Raw genomic sequence first — 25,381 nt, forward strand, 5'->3', positions numbered from 1 at the left:
TTTAGGAGCACCACATTTCAATTAGCATACCTTCTGCTTACATCCATTTCATCTTGTCTTACATGCACTGAGACTCAGTTCATCATTCTAACTGCATTGTCGTTTCAATACTTCGTTGAATACATGTTTAACCGCATGTTATCAACATCAATTCGTATGACATATTAGTAGCCGAGCCTATTAATTGCATATTGCATGTATTGCATTGGATATTTGGCATAGTTAGGAATCATGCATATTTTTCTAACTCATATCTTTTTAGCTTGGAGTACTAGGTGAGTTTTTAGTGCTTTAGCATACTTACATGAGTGTGAGTGACGACCATGAGTAGCATGCTTGCCATGAGGCTAAGAACTTAATTGCTAAACTGTTTGAGTACCTATGGATGAAGGCTTGTTGTTTGAATTGGAACGATTCAATAAATGTAAGTTTAAGCCCGCTTTGTTGAGTGGCAAATTCGCAAATTTTAAGCCCACTTGAGGTGGCAAAATCAAACCCTTTTCGCAAAACAAACATAAAATTGAATTGTTCCAATTTGAGTGAACTAGTCTATACTTGTATGCGCGCATCACATAGTAATGCTAGCCTAATAACTAGAACAAGAGCATATAATGTTGATAAAAATTATATCATGATTAGGAGAGACCGATCTTTAATCGAGCGAGCAGGGGTGCTCAATTCAAGACCTTCCCCTCTCATACCTAAGTTTCCGAGCCAAGTCAACTTTGGTGATGACGGGACACACGACCTTTGGCACGAGTCATGGGTTTCCTAAATTTTTCCAAAATAAAATATTTGGATGGCAACTCTGTATCTGGTAAAGCAGTCCAATTTTTGGCATTTTTTATTCAAAATCGATTTTTCAAAAGATTTGCCGGATTTGGACTCTTTGGTGTTTATCAATTTCACATTGCACTTGTGAGATTAGATTCAGAACTGTGGGAGTTCAAGCTGTAGGGCTTCTTTCAAACCTTCCGAAAAGGGGGCGCAAAAAAATTGAGCTACAGACTGACACAACCCTTTTTGTAGCCACTTTTTCATATTTATATACAGAATATGTCATCATTTTTGACCCCTAAGCAGATTTTCTGGCACCACATCTTTTTCTAAGAAGTTGACTTATGAAGATGAGCATTTAATAAAAGCTCATGCATTTAATGAGTCTTCTCTTCCCACGACCTTCATACAGTCTGCATCTCACCATACTCTAATCAAACACAACTGGAAGATATCCTCCATGATCTTCTTCAACGGCTAGGAGATTCAAATCTCCCCTCTCTCTAACAACTAGAAGCCATCAATATTCATTTAATATACTTCTTCAACACAATATACCAGAGCATTTAAGATCAATCAAGAGCATTTAATATACTTCATTTATACTTCAACTTTCATATTTGAGTGAGTTATCTGTGAGCTTACACTTTCATATCCATCTTTTGAGAGAGAATAATTTTTAAAGAGGACAATTGTACCTCTTGTTATTGTTCCTTATTTTCTGAGTGAAACACTTGTAAAGTGAGGCATTTAGTTAAGAGGTCCTCAACAGATTGAAGTAAGTCCTTTGTAAAAATCCACAAGCAAGGAGAAGCTTGGTGGTGCATTGATTCTTAGTGAAGAAATTCTCAAGGAGATCTCTTGAGGAGTGGACGTAGGTCGGTGAGCTGAACCACTATAAATCCTTGTGTTGTGCTCTTCTTTCCTCTTCTTTTATTTTCTGTGATCATTTTTTGTCATCTGTTTTTATCACTTAGTCTTTTTAAATATATTTTCTGGCCAAAATTTTTAATTACCCAATTCACCCCCCTCTTAGGTTGCTTTCTTGTATAACAGAACATTTTACTAAACTATTTCCACTACTGTGATATGCTAAATTTTTTAAAAGCTTCGTTCAAACATTGGTATGTACCTTATTCTTCCACAATTTTAGCATCTGCGAGTAGGCGTTGTATTCGTTACCTAAATGGCATTATACACAAATATGGTCCCATTCAATGCACAACTCCAGAACATAGTATGCTAAGAACATCGTTACACTTGCTACACGCCACACATTCACCACAATTTATAGAACACATCAACACTGACAACCTAAACCACATCCAGTTTCAAACTTACGCAACGCACATTCGATGCATTTCGTGAAATGGAATATCCAACACGCAAACGATTCAACCCATACCCCAGCATAAACATTTACATAACCACCACCTGCATGGAATAGCACCAACCCACCAAATTTTTTGCCACACACACTAGTACTTGCAAAACACACCCACCCATCTAAATGTCCATCCAACCAAACCACTATTGTACAACATCATCAAACAATAGCATGTAAATTTATTCACAAATACCAGTTCCAATACCAAGGTTATATAAACACAGTGCCCACGCAAGAATCGTAAATCACAAAAAAAGCATCACGTTTATCGTGTGCCCACGTCATAATTAATATCAAATCCAATTTGTTTACGTACGTTCACAAAAGAAAAACAAAATGCATATACCACGTTACTAATCAAAAAATATAACTGTACGATATTGTTTTCATATGCGCCAAAAAAAAATCAGATCTAATGTTTTAGCCCCCTGATCGTGTCGTTCACAAATCCCTTAACCATGTTTGCTCTCAACATGATACTGTTGTTACCTTGCAAAGAACACCCCACATCAATTTGATGTACGTACTGTCGCATCATCGCGCAAACAATAACCGCATAATCCAGCTTGCGTTGGAAAAGCACAAGGACGATTTGTTAATTACATTGCACAAACACTTTCAAACAAAATGTACAGCGTACCGGTTTCAACACCGGGTTACTTACGAGTCAGTTCTCTGCTGGGGGCAATCTTCAATAGACTCGATAGAATGGTTGAACGTCTCAACGATGCTATCCTCATCTATTCCATCTGCTCATAACGACCATTTCATTACAATTGACACACGTTCCTTCTGTCATACACAAAACAACCACCCAAATCAATTAAAAATAGACAAGGAAACCACAATCTTCTTAAAACAACAATTACATGTGCTTTTTACCAGGACAAGCGCTTTATTGTAATGCACGTCTGATCTGCCGCTCAACCGTCGCCTCATTGGATTAAAATGTTTCCAACTTCCGTCGTCTGCATCATACGTAACGAGCGTCCAGTGCGCTTGGTTGCATATGGAAAAATGAATGTACCAACAATCCTTAGACGATGCAAAATTCTTCAGCACATAACTTTCTATTGTTTTTGTGTTGTTGTCTTTGATAACGTCTTACAAAACAATCAGTGGCTTTATAAGAAGATATCTATGCACCGGTTACCATATAACAACGACACAGTAATACTCACCATGCAAATGCTGCCGAAGAAGTACAATTTGTCCGATAAAGCATCACCGCCACCGGCATGCGCTTGCTCTGCCAACAATATATCAACATATGCATCAATTACCTACAGTGAAACACCAAAACATTAATTATGCCAGTCAACCTTAAAAACTACATATGACAAACCATATTTATAATTTTTTGAAAAACAACACGACACATGTAACACTAACGGAATAAAACAACTCACATTGCCACGGATACTATCTCCACGTACAAGACTTTTGACATCGGTAAAATACACCAACACACCACTGTCAACACTAGTCCACATGACAGCCCTACGAAAAAAACAAACACATCAATTCACCAAAAACTGTTACATTTAGGGGGTGGAGAAAAAATTGCACATATACTCGCACATACCAGTCGCCAATTCGTTTGTAAGCCTTTGTTATTTTCTTTTTGTCTTCAAACGTCATCAGTTTCCATACCCCAAACCGATTGTTCAACTGGAACCTAGACCATTTATTGGCAGTCAGACCAATTGTGTCCACATGAATAACTATGTCATTCACATTACACTTGTCAACCTCCCTACCCTCATCCATATGTGTGTCTGTTTTCTTTCCACGATCACGACCTAACTGCTAGTCATAATCTTTCATCCTTAATTCTTTCCTAACTTTGGTCTTAATGTTGCGCACGAACGAACTTCGCACACCTAACGCTACATACGGAAACACTTTCACTTCAGAGGCCGACTAACTGACATCACCAACACTTTGTTATGGCGTTGGACTAGAATCTGATACTGTGTGCACAATTACATTTTGAACACTACCGCCCGAATTTACACCAACTCAAATAGGCGTGACATCGTGCACCACCGTTACATCAAACCCACTCCCACATTTGCAATGACTCGCACCAGCATCACCAACGTCGTTTTTTCGGTAAGCTTGCGTAATAGTATGCACTTAGTGGTCATCCAGCTGGTCCTCCAACATTGATATTGTTTGTCGTAATTCCTTGTTCTCATTTTACAGTTTCTGTATCTCGTCATCCTTAACCTTTACAACACACCTGAACCCACAAACAATGTTCACGGCTTGCATTTCCATGTTACTCCTCAAACTAACTACTTCTTCTTCTAGCTTTGCCATCGTTCCCTCGTTTGTTTTGCTCCGCACTTCCATGTCTGCCATCGACTTCAACGTTTTCTCTAGTTCGGTGTTACCTGCCATGTCACTTCTAGCATTACGTACCGTGTTGTGTATGTCAATTGACTTCACTCCTACACCATCCCCAGTAGGATGCGCCATACGCAACCACCCCTCGCCAAAATCATCGACCTCATTTGTCATTCCTCCATCACAATGGCCAATGTCATGCTTGTACACTCCGAGCAAGGATCCTCTAGAGTGATTTTTTCCTAAAGTTTCCTAGAGTGCTACATTGTGTGGTTGAGATTTACTGACAAGTCACATCAATTTTTCTGATGTGACTTACCAGTAAATCTCAACCACACAATGTAGCACTCTAGGAAACTTTAGAAAAATTTCACTCTAGATGATCCTTGGTGGTACACTCCACCATCATTTTTGGCATCACCACTATTGCCCTAGTTTTTTGGATCGTGGTCACATATGTTTTCCCCCCGACAGGATACTAAGCCCTCGTCTGTTGCCAAAATGTCACGTTCGTACTCCAAAGACCTTAACCTGTCAATTCGTACATGTCCATAACAAAAACCCAACATAACACAAACATCACGAACATTCAAACACCCTCCCCTAATAACAACTGTGAACAAACACTACACATTAATATATATAGGTCATGTACCTGGAATTTGTCAGGTGCTGCCAAATCCAAACCCCGCATCCTGGTAACTAAGGCACCAATGTCCCATTTCAGAAATCTTGGGAACATATTCTTTGTTTCGGGCTTCACCAACTTTGAATGCTCACAAATCCAATATTGTGTTTCAAACATAAAATTCATTAAAATTTGGCATTACCATAACCACATATTTATGCGTAAAATAATTAATATATTAGCAAAACAAACCAAATTACATACCAGTAATGCAACAACACACCCATTGACCTTTTCCGGCGTACGATGGAAATCTTTGATTGAACCCATCAACATTTGCAATATTGCACCAGTCCAATAGTATACACGTACAGTCTTCAGGTCATCAATGTATCGCACAAATGCCTAGCTTATGATCTCCCCAGAATTAACAAAGAACAGCTTCCTGCACACATAAAGTGTTAACAACTTCGTTGTGTTCTCGTCTACCATACTTCGCCCACCCATGGCTCCTTCGAACAATGTCTTCACGAGCTTCGATGTTATCCGTACAGTGTTATGACTCCTCCAATGAATGAAATCTGATGTCGGCCTTTGACAAGAGGAGAGATCAGGATGCCTAGTACCACACTAAATCCCAAACAAAAGTCTAATATCACTCCTACAAAGCTTCACAAAATTTTCACCAATGTTGAATGCATCACAATGTTTGTCGTATGTCTGTATTATTTTCAAAATCACCTCGTCAAACTTCCTGAATTCATGGTAATTCAGTTTGTTAATTTGGATAGCCTCAATCATGATCCAAAATGGAGTCCTCTTCAACTGTTCAAAGTGACTAGCCCTCAAACAAGATGTTGTTACAAGCTTCACGATGCCCGCAATGTTTGAATAGAAGTTAATCCTTGTGGGTGCAGTGCGTGACGGGCCAACAGCTGGCTTATCAACTAGTTCACCAACTGGCTGGTGGTTGACTTTCGATTGCTTGAACAATATGCAGTCTTGCATGTTAACACCCAGTCTGTTCGGTTTTGAACCACATGCACATTCAAGACGCTTCCATTCACATGAACGCGTCCATGGATTTTTGTTAATGTCACCATCTTCAATAGCACAAAAAACATATTAATTCGGTACCACCAACTAACACAACATAACCCGCCAACACCGACCCAGTGAATGCACATACCATGAAAATTGCAAATTCCAAATAGCCACACAACACATATAAGTCGAACAAGTTAATCACAAACATCCTAATCCATGTCAACTCTAAACAATTGACAATTCAAAACAAAAAACCCGCGTAACATGACAGCAACAACGTGTCAAATGATTCACAAACATGTGTCATGCCATAAACAACATGTCTAATATTCCACTAACATGTGTCACATACTTACAAAATCCCTTACACACTTATTCGCATTGCTTACACCCCCAACACAATTACAGCCACGCATATCACATTGCCACCCCCCACCATATTTAACACCACAACATTTGTACATACCAAACAAAACAAAAACATATCAACTTAGTCAGTCAAACCACCCACATAATGAACATGGTGAATCGCCAAAAAACCCTTTTGACATTTTCACTTTCTACAATCAACAAAATGTATATCATTTACACACTCCACGACAATACCATCTCAAAAAAAAAAAAAAAAAAATCCACAATTTACACACAATCCAACACCACTTGCACAACATCATAACCCCCTCTGATGCGTATCTCATTGCAACAGAGGAAATGTCACAACGTGTCAGAGCACATACCAACGACCAACTTATAGACCATATCAGAATCTAAACATTTGTTAATTCAATAAAAACAGCCTCACCCAACACCCTCGTTTTATGTATCTGACAACTACACCTTACAATAATACACACACACACCGTCGTAATCTACAATACATACACACAACATCTGCTATGAAACATCATACAAATAACACCAAACCACAACCACCTACTGTTTCAACCATACATGGATCATAAAGAACAGGAAAACAATAACAAAATTGGTACCACGTACCTTTTCTAGTCATCATTCCACCACCAACTGAGAAATCAGCACGCCTACTTCAAATCCTCTCCCGTTCACTGCTCGAAATACCTTCGAATGTCGCTATGTAACAAGGTCACCAATACGACGACACACACACAACCAAGTACGACAGATCACGATTCACCTTCAACCCTCAATACATAACACAAAACTCCACAATTTGGAAACAAAACAAATGGAATCGACAGCAATTAGGGTTTCTAAATCATGCCTAATCCATAACCAAACAGGTCAGATCGTGGTATGTATGTCACGTGTGCTGCATCCGCCCAAACGTAGAAAAGCACAAAGAGCCTTAGTGTAGTTTCCGATGTTGTGGTACCCAGCAAACACCCTGAATGTGACACGTGGCAACTGAATTTCAACCTCACAACAACATTGGACTGTACCACATGACAAAAACTACACAATCACCCAAATTAACACATAGAGTTGTTCACGCGTTGAACAATTAATAGGTAGTGGTATTTATGTCATTTAACAATATAAAGGATCAAATAGATCATAATATAAAATATTGGGACCAAATGAAGCACAATTTCAACATTTAGGATTTATTATAACAATAACGCTTTGTTTGTTTTGGTGAAAATATTTTATGAAAAATATTTTTTATAGTTTATGGTGTTTGATACAATAAAAAACAAAAGTTAACGAAAAATATTTTCTATGATTAACAGAAAACAAGCCTATATAGGCAAAAATATTTTTTACTTTTAAAAGGCGTAAAAAAACATTTTTTGGACTAAAATCTTATCAATGTCACCACACTTTTTCTTTTTGATTCAAAGGAAAGAAGAAGAAAAAATAAAAATAGCAAAGTACAAAATAAGGCTTCTTAAGCAGATTTAGACCCTTTTACAAGAAGCCCCAATTATGTGTACAACCAGCAAACTTGCAATTTCATTTAGGGGGTCATCTAATCAGATTCTCAGCATGATTCACTCCTAAGTTAGCTACACCATCAGCACATCTTACCTTCCATCAGAATATGAGTGATAATCAATATGTTTGGTTTCAATTTTTTAAAAATTCAATTTTTTATTTTTTGTGTTTTTTTTGTTTTTAATGAATATTTTTAAAATTTTAAGTAATTTTTTTTCATTTTTAGATACACTTTACTTAGATGTATCTAAAAAATAAAATATTTGTGAAAAAATATTTTAAAAATTAATAAATACACAAAATATGAAAAATATACTAAATTTTCATAATTTTTATTTTTATTTTTATTTTTAGTATTTAGTGAATTTTTTAAAGATTTTTTTCACAAAAATTATACTTTTTAAGTGTATTTATGTTAGGTGTGTCTAAACATTTTTTTTAAAAAAATTACTTACAATATTAAAAAAATTAAATGAAAACAAAAAAATATATTTTATGAAAAGTGAGTTTTGAAAATCAAAACAAAACATAGTGAATACAATTGCATCTATAAATGAGGAACTTGATATCTTCAAGCAATGCTTTGTACGGGAACTGGCTACGAGTCTCTCTATTGATGTAAAGCATAACTTGCACGTAATCTAATTCAATGATGATGTCTTTCATGCTCTTCTCCAAAATAATGGTGAGACCTCTATATATGCCCCATAGTTCAACTTCTTCAGTTGTGGCTTCCTCCAATCTCCCATGCTAGTATAGAATCCATAATCCTCGCTCATCTATAAAGAGTCCTCTATAGCCAGCTGCGTCAGGATTTCCTTTGAACATCAGTATGTGTTTATTCAACCTGCACAAGGAAGACGCCAATTAGTTACTTCACGTGGATACTGACCTGTGAAATGATCATTTTGGAAAGCTAGGTGAATTGCAAATGATTGTTGATAAATTATTTTGATACCCTCTTGAACATTGCTCTCTTCTTGTCTAAACACCATATTGTTTCTGTCTTTCCATATATTTCATAATGTCACCACAAACACTCTACTTAATGTCACTACACTACCACTATTACTATCACCACACCACTATCATTGCAGCCACTATCACCATTTTTGTCGCTATCACCGCCATCACCAAACATAAAAAAAAAATTGTTTTATTTTGAAATCATTTTTTAAAAAACAAAATTCATAAAAAATATTTTTTGTCAAAACAAACAGAGTGTAAGTGTTATCATTCAAACTGAAGGTTCATTGCCTGCCGAGCTTTTTTTACCCGGGTGAGCCCGAATGTAGCTTATGCTAGATTTGGGCCAAAGGATCGAAGACTAAGTTAGCCAGTTAGCCTGCTTGTCGACTTAACTATTGGGTTGTTGGGCCGACTTAGTCCATTAGAAAAATAACTTATTGACTTGCCTATTAGGGTGCCTGTAGGCCCGACTTATTTTTTACGTCTCCAATTTTTAGTTCAGAAGTTAAAAATTAATTAAAAAATTTATGAATATTTTTTAAAATAAAAAATTATATTAAACATATTAATTTTTTTCACTTTATATTTTAATAAAAAAATTTAAAAATTATTAAAATAGCATATTTTAAAGCGAGACATGAACTTGTCTATTTAGTCAATTTAAGCCAAATCTATTACTCAAAATTTGAGCCAAAAGTTCATTGTAACTTTTTAAAAATAAGAAAAATGAATGAGAGCACTAATTAGTGCTACCACTAATGATGTGGCAGTGGACCCCACCATAAATGATTTGATATTTTGACCTTGGTGTTGTATTTTTTTTCTTTTTTTATTAAGTGCCATGTCATTAGTGATCTTTTTATATCTCTAAAATTAGTGGTCTCTATCATTGTTGTAAAAATAATCACAGATGAGTGATTAATTTTATAAATATTAATAATTAAAATTATAAATTTAACATAAAGCTAGTTGGAGGGGCTTGAATCCCATATTCGCAACACGGTCCGATCCGGCCCGATGATAGTCTAGTCATCACAACAATATCAACAATCTAAATCTGACGATAGTGAATTTACAGAATCCAATCCGACGCCCCAGAAGCATCCGATTGTAGTAGTCTTCGTATATAGTAAATCACAACCCAACACTTCCTCAAAACTGAAAACCCTAATAAAGCCGCTAAACCCTAGTCCTCAAATCAAAGGCTCTCGTCTCTTCTCCTCTCCCCTCTTCTATCTCTCGCGCCTCGCCGATAATCTTAGACAGAGAAAGCAAGCAAACACACACACATATACAGAGAGAGAGAGAGAAGAGAACAGAGGAGAGAGGAAACTGAAGCCACTGAGTCTCTTGCATACAGTCAACAATGGCGCTATATCTTCTCTACGAGTCAGCTTCTGGGTATGCTCTGTTTTTGGCCCATGGTATTGATGAAATCGGTCAGAACACAGAGGCAGTTCGGAACTCCGTGACTGACCTCAATCGATTCGGCAAAGTCGTGAAGCTCGTAGCTTTTACCCCATTCGAGTCCGCTCTCGACGCTCTCAATCAATGCAACGCCATCTCCGAAGGTGAGGGAGTAAACCATTTCTCTCTCCTCTCTCTCTCTATGTATGTGTGTGTGTATATATATGTACATATGTATCTTGGTTTTTTGTTGTTCTTGTTGGGTTTGTTCCGATTCTGTGTTATGAGTTTCATTGTGTTTTATGTTTTCTGTTTAAAAAATGGTCATCAGAAGAAAATACTGTGAAGCTTATGCACAACTCTAGTACTGGGTTTTGGTGTTGTACTTGTCTGGATGATGACAAAATAAGGGGAAAGAGAATTAATAGAATGACTGAGTTTAAGATTTTGCATGAGAACTGAATTTTTGCCAATGGGTATTTTCATTTTTTAGAAGCAAGAGTTTAACAAACTCCATATTTGGAAAATTCATTTTTGATTTTTTTTTACTAATGTTAATTTTGCTATATAAGTGGAATATTTGGGTTAGCACTGAACCGACTCAGCTTATGGTTTGATTTAGTTTGTTAGCTGAGTATGTAATTGGTTTGACATGGTTTGATAGGAATTAATGATGTAAAGCTAGAGAGGAGGGGACTCAGATTTGAAGGATTGGAGGTTGATTTAGCCATGGTGTTATGGAAGAAGGATTAAGGAAAACTAAGAAGAATTGAGAGAGGATGTGTTGCCTATAAAGGTTTTTTGGTCTCTCATACCAATGAAGCAGAAATTGAATTTCATTTCATTTTTTTGCTCACGAATTACATAAACCATTACATCAGTATATATAGAGAGAATGGAGAATTCAGGGAGCTTCCATAGCAAAGATCTTTTATATCTAAGTTGGTTACAAGAGAGAGAGAGAGACTCATAACAAAATTTAGTTATCGCAGAGCTGGCTTGGTGCTAATCTGGTACCTGATCCATGATGGTATGTTACCAATTTGTGATGAGGAGGTTCAGCTGATTTGGTGCAGACCAGGTGCAGCGTGGTGTTTTGTTTTGGCACATAGTTTTGTCTGCATTTTGTTTGCTTGCTTATGCTTTTTTGTTTGTCTTGTAATTTTTAAGAAATTTATCTAACCTTAAAAGAAGAAAATTCCTTCGGAGTTATGATGATTTGATATATGCATTTTTTTTTTTTTTGGGGGGGGGGGGGTTGTGATTGGGTTTTAGGGCATATTACTGATTAGTTGAGGAACTATTTGGAGCTAACTCTCCAAAGAATTTGTACATATGATAATTTGATATATGTATTTGTTTTTTGTTACTGGGTTTTAGGCCATATGACTGATGAGTTGAGGAATTTTTTGGAGCTAACTCTCCCAAAAGTTAAGGACGGAAAGAAGCCTAAATTCAGTTTAGGCGTTGCTGAGCCTAAGATTGGATCACATGTCTTTGAAGTGACCAAGATTCCCTGCCAAAGTAATGAGTTTGTTCTTGAGCTTATTCGCGGTGTGAGGTTGCATTTTGATAGGTTCATTGAGAACCTGAAGGTTTGCATTTTTTAACACTTTTTCATCCCTCTCTCTAGTGTCAATGTCTTGCTGTTTTGTTTTTCCTTCTGAAATTACTTCCTATGTTATGTAACTTGTTTCCTCTATGTTCTCAAACTACTGTAGCCTGGTGATTTGGACAAAGCCCAACTTGGTCTGGGGCACAGTTACAGCAGGGCAAAGGTCAAATTCAATGTTAACCGCGTTGACAATATGGTTATTCAGGCTATCTTCCTTCTTGATACTCTTGATAAAGATATCAATTCCTTTTCCATGAGAGTCAGGTTTGTCACTTGTACAAGTCAATTTTGTCTTAGGAATATCATCTTCAGGGTTCATTATTCTTTAGAACTAGTCTACTCTTTCTTGCTTGTAAGTGCGATATTTGAGAATTCTTGGGATTTGTTGTTTTGAAATTGTGACATTGTATGAAGCTTTATGGATGCTTTTGATATTTATTCCAATTAGATTTTGTTAAAGTTGTTCTTTGATTTACTTAATGCAGAGAATGGTACTCTTGGCATTTTCCTGAACTAGTAAAGATTGTCAATGACAACTATCTTTATGCCAAAGTTTCAAAATTTGTTGAGAACAAATCGGAATTGTTTGAAGATAAACTACCAGGCTTGATTGATATAGTTGGAGATGAAGATAAAGCAAAGGAAATCGTAGAAGCTGCTAAAGCATCCATGGGTAGAGTTTGTTAGCCCATTTGTTATGATATTTGAAAACTGTTCATTCTTGAAAACAGAGAAAATTTAAACAAATACAAAAAACACATTTGGTGGAATGTTTTTGTAAACAAATTTGTCGTGTGGAAAATTTCTGGAGATGGCCCTTTTTTTAAACCAATTTAAATTGATTTTTGAGTCCTCAAAGGATTGAATTCATGAAAAAAAAAAAAAAAAAAAAATTGAAAATGATTATATTTTCTGGAAGCATGAAAAGTAAAACCGTAAACAAAAATAAGAAGGAAACTATACCGAAGGCACTTAAATATCTCATGTGCAAAGTTGAATCCCATTTTTTATTCAATTGGTGTTTCTATGTTTTTTTAGGGCAGGACTTGTCTCCAATTGACTTGATTAATGTCAAGCAATTTGCGCAGAGGGTAATGGACCTTTCTGAGTACAGAAAAAAGCTCTATGAATATCTGGTCACTAAAATGAACGACATTGCTCCCAATTTGGCTGCTCTGATTGGTGAAGTTGTTGGAGCTCGTTTGATTTCTCATGCTGGTAGCCTCACAAATCTGGCAAAGTGCCCTTCTTCTACACTTCAGATCCTTGGTGCAGAGAAGGCACTCTTCAGGTTTGTGCTCTTCTCTAAATTTGCTAGGATTGCAAAAAATTTATTTAAAAATCAGACCAATTATTTCTGAAAGTCTGGTTTGTTGTTCAAGTGCAACCGGAAATTACTATGTTCAGGTCATCTTAGTGGCAAAATGCATATTTTTAGAGCTAAAAGTGACTGCATCTTCTGATGCCACCTGGATATTCCTTTTGTGCATTGTTTTGTTAGCGTGACTCAAAATCATTCCTTTGGCTACAGGGCATTGAAAACCCGAGGAAACACCCCGAAGTATGGCCTTATATTCCATTCTTCTTTTATTGGCCGGGCATCTGCTCGAAACAAAGGCCGAATGGCTCGTTATCTTGCAAACAAGTGCTCTATCGCATCTCGCATTGACTGTTTCTTAGGTAAGTCTTTTCATTTCTTTCAAAGAATATAATGTTATCATATGATTACTTTACCTCATGATTGGTAGATTAAATTGTGAACCATGTCCTGAATGCAGATAAGAATACCACTGCTTTTGGGGAGAAACTTCGTGAACAGGTTGAGGAACGACTTGACTTTTATGACAAGGGGGTTGCACCTCGTAAAAACATTGATGTGATGAAGACTGCACTTGAAATATCTCTAAACAAAGGTGGGTGAAAGGTGAAAGTATGGAGGAGTTTTTTTGTTCTTCCCTCCCCGTAAATTTGAAAACACCGAATGATTGGTTGCATAATCATAAAACTGAAAAGTATAATAAACTTTATATGTCTATATACACACATGCATGTACATACATATGGATATGGAGTAATATATGATTTTGACCGGTCCTAGTCCACAATAGTATCTAGACAATTTAGTATGCTTTCATTTGCCTTGTGGCTTTAAATTCAATAACTGAACCTTCAGAGCCATTAGTTTCGTTGACTAGTGCTTTATCCGGATTATATTCTACTGCAATGGGGAACTTTTTATTTCATTATCATTACATTCTTCAAATTGTTTCAGTCATTCTTCCTTCCTTCTCCCTGCTCTCTCAATTACACTGTTTCAATTCATAGCTTGGAATTATAACCGACTGGGCTGGTTTTTTGTTCCATGAGAACGAAAAATTAGGAACAATTCTAGCCCCAGTTTTGTGTTCTTACCTTTACTAAGCATTTCATTCTCATAATTGGAGCAATTACCTCGCATGTCATGGGCTGTTGTGGTTTCTCATTCTCGCTGTAAATGATGTTTGCAGATACAGACATGGATGTGGATGAATCTGCATTAAAGAAAAGCAAGAAAAAGAAGTCAAAAGTAGAGGCTCCAGAAGATGATGATCCTATGGCTGAGGATAAAACAATTGTTGATACAAATGGGGATGTTTCTGAGGAGCTCAAAAGTGAAAAAAAGAAGAAGAAGAAGGATAAACGAAAATCAGAACAGGAACTGGATGAAGCTGCAGAAAATGGGAACGTTGTGAATGGGTTCGATGCAGATGAGAGAACTGCTAAGAAGAAGAAAAAGAAGAAGAGTAAGGATGAAGAAGATGGTGATCTTCCAGCTGCTAGTGAAGGTAAGAAGAAAAAGAAGAAGTCAAGGTGAATTTTGAGTGGATTTTGTAACATGTGATCGGGTGGTCAAGTTCAGGTAGATAATGATCTGGCTTGCTTTGCTGTCTTATGTATTGCTTTCTTTAGTTTTTCCAATAGTAAAGGTCATAACTCTATGGTAAGACACTGTGGAAATGTTTGGTCTTATTTTGATTTGATTATCGGTATCTCATGGTGTTTAATGTGGGCATCCATAGAGTATTCAAATTGAAGTTTTTTTGATTGAAGCTTGAGCTTTAAAAGTGATTATCTGTTAGCAATGCAGAGAAAGTTATATTGATCCAATCTAGGGTTGCAACTTGAGTCATTAACAGATTTGTCCAATCTAGGGTTGCAACTTGAGTCATTAACAGATTTGTCCAATCTAGGGTTGCAACTTGAGTCATTAACAGATTTGTTTGGTAGGTCTCTTAGACCTGCCCAGGGAGGATGCGGAAGCAGAGCTCCTATTTCTGTGGGTATATATATATATATATATATACAAAAAGCAAAGGACCCCGAATATGGGAACCCATAATTGACTAAGAACATGATTAAATTGATGAAATTTGGGCTCATTAGTGAAATAAATTTGAATTATTGATTCTCATTTTTGATAAATTCCGAGTAAATAATTGTGGATTTGTAGTATTGTTGATATATATATGTGTATAATGGCCGTGTTTGTTTGGTACAATTTATTAAAGCTGCGGATAATTTTTTCCTTTTTTTAAGAAAAAAATTTGTCAGGGTATGGTTGTGTAGTTCTGCTTATAGTTTGCTTATTATAAAAAGTTTTATTTGGGATAACTTTTTTGATTTTTGTAAGAGAAAAATGAAATGATTATGGGATAGATGCGACATTTTGTTCTATTTGACTAAAATAGTTAATTTTGTCTTATCTGTCTAAATTAGCCCAAGCAATCGTGCCAAATGGAGCCAAGGTAGAATTGAATAAGTTGATTTTTTGAAAGTTGGGAGTTTTTTTTAAAGTATTATGTTTAGTAATTTTAACATTATAATAAAATTTATATTTGTTCCTCAACAAGTAACACACAGGCATTTATACTTGGTCCTTTATGTAATTCACACTAGAATGGAGCATTTGGATTCATTAAAAAAAAAAAAAAAAAAAACTTATCTGTAGGTCTTACCAAGTGGACTTATTATCCAATGGGTCCTACGATAATTAATAATATTTTTTCATCATAAACTATTAAAAAAATCACTAATAATTAATTTTCAGTAATAATTTAAAAATTGTCACAAAAATATCACTAATTATAAGTTTTAAAGAGAATTTAAAAAAATTATCACAAAAAAAGTTATTAATTTTCAACTTTCAGCAATAATTTGAAAAATTCGTCACAAAAAAAATATTACTAATTATAAGTTTTAGCGATAATTTATAAAAATCGTGATAAAAAAATCACTAATTAACAATTTTTAACGTGTGCAAAAAAATTGTCATAAAAAATTATTTTTAGTGACGATTTTATTATGACTTATTTTTAATAGGACTTAATGAGAATTAAGTCCAATTATTAAGACCTATTGATAGTTTATCTAAAAAAAAAAAACAATTTAGAGATTTTTATTGATAAATCCCATTTAGGGGTGTTTTAACCCAATAAGTCTAGAAAGAAAATTTATAACCTAATTAGTCCTATATGTTTGTACTTTTATTCCATGAAGTCTTTTTTTCCTAATTTTATATTTTTCTGGGATTATTATACTTTTATATATTATGTTGATACCAATGTTTTAAAAACCGGACCGGTGAGCGAACCGGAAAAGGGATCGGGTCGACGGGTCACCGGTTCAACCGTCGGGTTGAACCGGAATCGAACCGTGACGTAATAAATATATTAAAATTATATTTAATTAAAAATATAAGTAATAAAATTATAAATTAAAAATATTAAATTATCTTAAATATTTGTCTTAATATTTTTTTTACTGAAAAATATAATAATATATTTTAAAATATTATTAATTTCAATTTTGGAAGATGAAATCAAATATTTAATATTCTCTCCATATGATTTTAATTCAAATAATTTGATTAAAAGGAGAGTAAAAATTTTGGAGGGATATCAAATTTTCAATATTCCCTCCAATACATTTGATTAAATCCCACATGGATTTTTTGAATTTTTTTGAAAGAGTTTTTTTCTTATAAATAGATGAAGACTTTCACAATAATTTCATCAAGCTCTTAATGGGATTCCTCACAAGAGGAGACCCCTGAAAAAGAGTTTCAAATTAAAATTTTCTTATATTCTTATATTTTATATATATATATATATATATATATAATAAGAAAGAAAGAAAAGAAAGAAAATAAAATAAAATAAAATAAAAATTTTTTGATCTGGATCAACCCAGCGAACCGGCTCCGGGTCGACCGGTTCACCGGTCCAACCGTCGGTTTTTCTGGTTCTCCTTAAAAACGCCGGTTTTCATTTCTGACCGGTTTAGAGGGTCTATCCGGACCAGAACCCTGACCGGTCGACGGTTCAACTGGTCGAACCGGCCGGTCCGGTCTGATTTTCAAAACCTTGGTTGATACATAATACACACAAAAAAGGAAATACACGTTTCTGTTTTGTTTGTCAGCGTTATTCACGTTGATGATTCTGATACACTTAATTAATGTCGATCGTTTATGGTAGGGTTTCATTGTGGTAGGGTTTTAGTGTAGTGGAGAGAAAACGAGGACGGGTTTTTATGCCGTGGGAGAGAAGACGAAGACGACGGGTTTCTGTCTATAGGTGTGTTCGTTTTCGTAGTTTGGTGTTTGTGTGTGCTTTGGTTTGTTACGTAATTATTGGAGATCAATCGTTGATTAGAGGTGGAGAACGATTACAGAATTTCTTTCTCAAGGTTAGTATCATTTTGTTTATGAATGCATGTTTATTTATGTGAAGGATTGCATGCTTTGTTTTTTATTTATGTGCATTTTCTAGAATACATGGGTAATGCAAGTGTATGTTTGATGAATAAGGTTTTGATTTTTTACTAGTAATGCATGTATATTTTTGTTGTTTGAGTTTCGAATATTTGACAAAGATGCATATACAGTTGTTTGAACAAATTGATTGTGGTGGATCATTGGTGAAAAGTTGTTTTTGGTTGATTGGTTTATTTTTGTTGCTTGTTTTGTGATTGTTTTCATACCGTTTTTGTTGTATTTGGTGTGTCATCTCTAGTTGGTTAAATAATTCAGATAATGTGAACAATGTAAATGTTCACATATCATTGGCTATAATGTAGTTGTTCACTTCCGTGTTTTTGTATTTTTGCAGCAGATGAATACCTTTATGTTGTTAGTGTACTCATATGGGTGTAGTACTACTATAATAAATGTGGTGTGAGAGCTGTCTTATTCACATTTCATGGAGTGTGTGTGTGCGTGAAAAATGGAGCGAGTTATTTATTGATTGTGTTTCATTGTTCTATCAGCTACCTAGGATTAATAGGTGTAATTTGGATAATGATGATGAACTTCAAAGTATGTTCTTGCTTGGCAAATCAATGGAGGTTCAACATGTAGAGATTGTTGTTGAATTGAAAAGTGAAGTTGATCAGTCTAGTAGCTCTTGGTCGCTGCGTGTGAGATGGCGAGGATGTGAGTGATGGTTTTTTATTTTTAGAGAGATTGAAATTTGTTAAATTTCTAGTTCTGTTGCTGTAATTGTTTTTGATTTTTTGTTAACCTCATCACATCATTAATTAGTGTTAATATTCACATTAGCTGTAATGGAAATTTGTCATTTATTTTATCAATCAGTGTTAATATTTATACATCCATATAATATTAATAGTGTATATATTTTCACTGTGTTCATTATCATTATACAAAATGTTAAAGTTCACATCAGACGTTGTATTCAATCATTTAGTCACAAGCCACAATGTTTAGTTGAATACAAAAATGATGTGAATATTCACTTCCTTGTTTTGTTTCATCTCTGTTTGGTTAGATAATTCATATATGTGAACAATGTAAATGTTCATATATCATTGACTATAATGTGGTTATTCACTTCCTTATTTTTGTATTTTTGCAGCTGTACGGGGAGCAAATATTCCGGCAAGCCCGTACTCTTTTCTTCCGAGCTCCGTTTATGTCCGATCACCTACGCGCAAATAATGGTGAGCTACCCGGCGGTGTGTGGCCGAAAAAACCCTCCGACGATCAAGTTAGCACACACCTTAGGATAGAGAGAGAGAGAGAAAGGTGTTTGAGTGTAAGAAATTCCTTACAAAGTGTTCGTCTGTCTGCGTATGGGGGGCGCAGACCCGCTTATATACCTTCTGCGCCCCAAATCTACTCTCATTAGTCTCTCGACACCTGGTGCTACTATCCCATCTGTCAGCACAAATCACGCTGAACATCACCTAACCCAACTGCCAGCCCACTCTATTGGGAGCTCGGCAGTCGGGCTGCAGCTTCTCAGCTGCCAACAGCCATACTGCACTTCAAGACCAAGTGCTTCCAATAACCGAGCTTCGTTTCAGCCGTGCTCGACCGCATTCCGGCGACGCCGAGCACGGGATTGGTCATTCCGGTCAACCAAAGGCCTTCCTGCTGAGCTTCAGGCACGAATCTTCATGCCGAGCTATGGGTGCGCGCCTTCCGACCGAGCAACGCACAAACCGTGAAGCCCTTCTAGGCTGCGGACGTCTCAGCCGAGCTCTCACTTGACCGGCCTTCATACCAAAGAGCCCAAGTAGCTCGGCTCCGCAGGCCCTTTGCCATTACTGAGCAAAACCACGGCACAATCTTGAAGCCAAATACCTCGACCCAATCTTGTTTGGCCGAAACTAGATCATAAATCTCCCTCTCAATTGCCCCTTAATTCCGTCCGCGCTAGCGTGATTGGGATTACATTTCAAGGCCAGGCTAGGCTTTTTGCTTGGTGATCCACTTTCTTCGGCAAGGAACCCCAAGGAAGGTGAGCAAGGTCCGCTCGGCGACTTCCCTCTTGGCGAGCAAGATCAGCTCGGCCAAGGAACTCCAAAGAAGGCGAGCAAGGTTCGCTCCGCCACTTCCTTCTTGGCGGAAGAGATCAGCTCGACCAAGGAACTCCAAAGAAGGGGAGCAAGGTCCGCTCTGCGACTTCCTTCTTGGCGGACAAGATCAGCTCGGCCAAGGAACTCCAAAGAAGGCGAGCAAGGTCCGCTCCGCCTCTTCCTTCTTGGCGGACAAGATCAGCTCGGCCAAGGAACTCCAAAGAAGGGGAGCAAGGTCCGCTCCGCGACTTCCTTCTTGGCGGACAAGATCAGCTCGGCCAAGGAACTCCAAAGAAGGCGAGCTAGGTCCGCTCCGCGACTTCTTTCTTGGCGGACAAGATCAGCTCGGCCAAGGAACTCCAAAGAAGGCGAGCAAGGTCCGCTCCGTGACTTCTTTCTTGGCGGACAAGATCAGCTCGGCCAAGGAACTCCAAAGAAGGCGAGCTAGGTCCGCTCCGCGACTTCCTTCTTGGCGGACAAGATCAGCTCGGCCAAGGAACTCCAAAGAAGGCGAGCAAGGTCCGCTCCGCGACTTCCTTCTTGGCGGACAAGATCAGCTCGACCAAGGAACTCCAAAGAAGGCGAGCAAGGTCCGCTCCGCCTCTTCCTTCTTGGCGGACAAGATCAGCTCGGCCAAGGAACTCCAAAGAAGGCGAGCTAGGTCCGCTCCGCGACTTCCTTCTTGGCGAACAAGATCAGCTCGGCCAAGAAACTCCAAAGAAGGCAAGCAAGGTCCGCTCCGCGACTTCCTTCTTGGCGGACAAGATCAGCTCGGCCAAGGAACTCCAAAGAAGGCGAGCAAGGTCCACTCCGCCTCTTCCTTCTTGGCGGACAAGATCAGCTCGGCCAAGGAACTCCAAAGAAGGGGAGCAAGGTCCGCTCCGCGACTTCCTTCTTGGCGGACAAGATCAGCTCGGCCAAGGAACTCCAAAGAAGGCGAGCTAGGTCCGCTCCGCGACTTCCTTCTTGGCGGACAAGATCAGCTCGGCCAAGGAACTCCAAAGAAGGCGAGCAAGGTCCGCTCCGCGAATTCCTTCTTCGCGGACAAGATCAGCTCGGCCAAGGAACTCCAAAGAAGGCAAGCAAGGTCCGCTCCGCCTCTTCCTTCTTGGCGGACAAGATCAGCTCGGCCAAGGAACTCCAAAGAAGGCGAGCTAGGTCCGCTCCGTGACTTCCTTCTTGGCGGACAAGATCAGCTCGGCCAAGGAACTCCAAAGAAGGAGAGCAAGATCCGCTCCACGACTTCCTTCTTGGCGGACAAGATCAGCTCGGCCAAGGAACTCCAAAGAAGGCGACCAAGGTCCGCTCCGCCTCATCTTTCTTGGCGGACAAGATCAGCTCGGCCAAGGAACTCCAAAGAAGGCGAGCAAGGTCCGCTCCGCGACTTCCTTCTTGGCGGACAAGATCAGCTCGGCCAAGGAACTCCAAAGAAGGCGAGCAAGGTCCGCTCCGGCTCTTCTTTCTTGGCGGACAATATCAGCTCGGCCAAGGAACTCCAAAGAAGGCGAGCAACATTAGCTCGGCTGAAACTTCGGAGTTGAACAAATCATCAACCCGTCAGCTGGAGCAAATCATCTCGGCTGGAACCTCGGAGTTGAACAAATCATCAACTCGCCAGCCGGAGTAAAATATCTCGGCTGGAACCTCGCAGTCGAGCAAATCATCAACTCTTCAGCCGGAGTAAAACATCTCGGCTAGAACCTCGCAGTTGAGCAAATCATCAACTCTTCAGCCGGAGTAAAACATCTCGGCTGGAACCTCGCAGTTGAGAAAATCATCAACTCTTCAGCCGGAGTAAATCATCTCGGCTGGACCCTCGGAGTCGAGCAAATCATCAACTCTTCAGCCGGAGTAAAACATCTCGGCGAGAACCTCGCAGTTGAGCAAATCATCAACTCTTCAGCCGGAGTAAATCATCTCGGCTGGACCCTCGGAGTTAAGCAAATCATCAACTCTTCAGCCGGAGTAAAACATCTCGGCTGGACCCTCGGAGTTGAGCAAATCATCAACCCGTCAGCCGGAGTAAATCATCTCGGCTGGAACCTCGGAGTTGAGCAAATCATCAACCCGTCAGCCGGAGTAAATCATCTCGGCTGGAACCTCGGAGTTGAGCAAATCATCAACCCGTCAGCCCGAGTAAATCATCTCGGCTAGAACCTCGGAGTTGAGCAAATCATAAACTCTTCAGCCGGAGTAAATCATCTCGGCTGGACCCTCGGAGTCGAGCAAATCATCAACCCGTCAGCCGGAGTAAAACATCCCGGCGGGAACCTCGCAGTTGAGCAAATCATCAACTTTTCAGCCGGAGTAAATTATCTCGGCTGGACCCTCGGAGTTGAGCAAATCATCAACTCTTCAGCCGGAGTAAAACATCTCGGCTGGAACAGAAGAGTAGGCCCCTCATCCACTATTATTTTGGACACAACAAAGCTCTTCAGCAAAAGTAATTCACTTCTATCACATTGACAAAAAGAGCATTTGCATTCAGAAGTGTAGGGGAAACAAGTCCCTCAAATAAAAAATTACATAAGGCCGCATTCCATGGCCGGGGTACGCCTTTGCCATCGAAATCTTCTAAGTGGTATGCCCCTTTACCCGCCAGTCCGGTTATCTTGTAAGCCCTGTTTGTCTGTTGCCACCAGGGTTGTCTTCGCGGTGGACGCCGCTGCATCATCCTCTACTCGGATGTGCTCATTGATGCGCTGCATTAGTTGCCCCATGGATGGCGGCTGTTTCATTGTAAGCGAGTCCCTCAGCCTATGTCCGACCGGGAGACCGCGCTTGTATTGGGTGATTGCCAGGTTGACCGGGCAATCCAAGATCTCGTTGAAGGTTTCCCAATATCTAGAGTTGTATGCCTTCAGTGTGTCGCTCGGCTCCATCTTGACACTGAGAAGGTGGTCAACTTCCTTTGGCGTTTTGGTGTTTGTTTTGAAGCGCGTCACAAAAGCTTTGGCTAACTGTCGCCACCTTTCTATGCTCCCCTCCGGCAGCCTCTCAAACCATTTCAAGCCTAGCTCGCCCAAACTTGACGGAAAGATAAGGCACATAAGAGCGTCATTCCGCCTATGTCCGGCCATGACCTGTCAGAAGTGGCTTACATGCATATAGGGATCGATTTTTTCATCGTAAAGCGTGAACTTAGACTGGTGGAAGCTCGCGGGAAACGGTGTTATTTCTATCCCCACGGAGAAAGGGGTGGCGCTCAGCTTTGCCAAGTCTGTGTCTAGAAAGAGAGGCGCAGCTAGGCGAGGTTGAGGCATTCCGACCTCTTCACTGGCGTGAACCCCATAGGATAGCCGCTGGAACGCTGGCACCCTCTGAGCCTCCCGCCGGCGAGCCCGTTCCTTCAAGACTACTCGCAAATACTCTGAACGAGCGGAATAAGAATACCTCGACGTCGTCGCTGGACGTGAGGGTTGATAGGTGCTGTCTTGCGCGCTGGACTTCTCTACGTGCACGTCGGAATCTTCAACCTTGTAACTTCTGGTGATCGAGATGGACGGAGTACGCCGCTGGCTCTGAATGCATGAACGGCGGGGTCGGGTGCGCTCACTGTGGTCTCCCACTCCAGCTACACCCTTCCCTTTGACATGTTGCTTAAGATCCTCCATCTCCGCCGCCATTCTCCGGATGACGGCGTCTTGGTCCCTTAGCTTGTGTTTCAGTCGCCTGGCGTGCGATTCTCTCCGCCGCCGGTGACCGTCTGGACTTCGTGAATGTCCAAAGCTTCTTCCGCGCTTATCCCGCGCGTCTCTTGAATGTCCTTCTGGAGAAGTTTCCAGGTCCACCATAGGAGGAATGGCAGGATGTCCTTCTCTCCGTCTGCCTGACTCCGGGGTAACTCCGTCGATGGCGGACAACGGAAACTCATCGTTGTTCGCCATGGACGGCGATCAGATGAGCGTGGAAGACAAGGTTTTATCTGTAAAGTTCCCACAGACGGCGCCAATTGTACGGGGAGCAAATATTCCGGTAAGCCCGCACTCCTTTCTTCCGAGCTCCGTTTATGTCCGATCACCTGCGCGCAAATAATGGTGAGCTACCCGGTGGTGTGTGGCCGGAAAAACCCTCCGACGATCAAGTTAGCACACACCTTAGGATAGAGAGAGAGAGAGAGGTGTTTGAGTGTAAGAAATTCCTTACAAAGTGTTCGTCTGTCTGCGTATGGGGGGCGCAGACCCGCTTATATACCTTCTGCGCCCCAAATCTACTCTCATTAGTCTCTCGACACTTGGTGCTGCTATCCCATCTGTCAGCACAAATCACGCTGAACATCACCTAACCCAACTGCCAGCCCACTCTATTGGGAGCTCGGCAGTCGGGCTGCAGCTTCTCGGCTGCCAACAGCCATACTGCACTTCAACACCAAGTGCTTCCAATAACCGAGCTTCGTTTCATCCGTGCTCGACCGCATTCCGGCGACGCCGAGCACGGGATTGGTCATTCCGGTCAACCAAAGGCCTTCCTGCCGAGCTTCAGGCACGAATCTTCATGTCGAGCTATGGGTGCGCGCCTTCCGACCGAGCAACGCACGAACCGTGAAGCCCTTCTAGGCTGCGGACGTCTCAGCCGAGCTCTCACTTGACCGGCCTTCATACCAAAGAGCCCAAGTAGCTCGGCTCCGCAGGCCTTTTGCCATTACTGAGCAAAACCACGGCACAATCTTGAAGCCAAATACCTCGGCCCAATCTTGTTTGGCCGAAACTAGATCATAAATCTCCCTCTCAGCAGCAGATGGGTCTATTCATGTTGTTGGTGTGCTCATGTGGGTATAGTAATACTGTAATAAATGTGGTGTGAGCGTTGTCTTATTCACATTTCGTGGAGTGTGTGTGTATGAAAAATAGAGTGAGTTATCTGATTGTGTTTCATTGTTCTATTAGTTACCTCAGATTAATAGGTATAATTTGGACAGTGATGATGAGCTTCAAAGTATGTTCTTACTTGCCAAATCAATAGGGGTTCAACATGCATAGGTTGTTGTTGGATTGGTGTAATGTTGGAATTGCATGGGTAGTGATAATGACGAAGATGATGAAGATGAGAATGTGGGTGATGGTTTTTTTTTTTTTAGAGAGTTTGAGATTTTATGGGTTTTTTGTTTCTGAATTTTTGGTTTTTTGTACTAGAATTTTTTCGTATGTATTCTCAATTAATGTTAATATTTGCACTTTCATATAATATTGAATGGTGTATATGTTTTTGTTATGTTCATTACCATTATGCAATGTTGATGATGTGAATATTCAAGGACCATTTTGTTTATTTAGACACAAACATGATGTGAATATTCATGATGCAATAAATAAATGTGAAGATTCACATTAATTATGATATGTTTGTTCACGGGTCGTATACCTAATTAATATATAATGTGAGTATTAACATCTGTAGTCAACCATAGTATGATGTAAATATT

At 39.3% G+C, this 25,381-nt stretch overlaps 1 protein-coding gene across 1 annotated transcript; it reads left to right on the plus strand.

Annotated features, from left to right (window-relative positions):
• Positions 1–10,202: 10,202 nt before the first annotated feature.
• On the plus strand, positions 10,203–15,128 carry LOC114316180 (nucleolar protein 56). Its single transcript, XM_028262844.2, has 8 exons — positions 10,203–10,648; positions 11,865–12,079; positions 12,206–12,363; positions 12,585–12,772; positions 13,138–13,390; positions 13,631–13,779; positions 13,878–14,012; positions 14,607–15,128. Exons 1-8 carry the CDS (start codon positions 10,444–10,446, stop codon positions 14,951–14,953), a joined length of 1,650 nt encoding a protein of 549 aa, XP_028118645.2. The 5' UTR covers positions 10,203–10,443; the 3' UTR covers positions 14,954–15,128.
• The last annotated feature ends 10,253 nt before the right edge of the window (positions 15,129–25,381 follow it).

The sequence above is a fragment of the Camellia sinensis genome, chromosome 4 (genome assembly GCF_055761805.1).
Source record: "Camellia sinensis isolate YWXY chromosome 4, ASM5576180v1, whole genome shotgun sequence".
NCBI classification, from domain to species: domain Eukaryota; kingdom Viridiplantae; phylum Streptophyta; class Magnoliopsida; order Ericales; family Theaceae; genus Camellia; species Camellia sinensis.

What these genes read in the sequence shown, in the direction of transcription:
- LOC114316180 (XM_028262844.2), top strand. Translation starts at nt 10,444, where the DNA reads ATGGCGCTATATCTTCTCTACGAGTCAGCTTCTGGGTATGCTCTGTTT. An exon ending in GGTTCATTGAGAACCTGAAG is followed by an intron (nt 12,080 to 12,205) that starts GTTTGCATTTTT and finishes AAACTACTGTAG; the next exon opens with CCTGGTGATTTGGACAAAGC. An exon ending in TCCTTTTCCATGAGAGTCAG is followed by an intron (nt 12,364 to 12,584) that starts GTTTGTCACTTG and finishes TACTTAATGCAG; the next exon opens with AGAATGGTACTCTTGGCATT.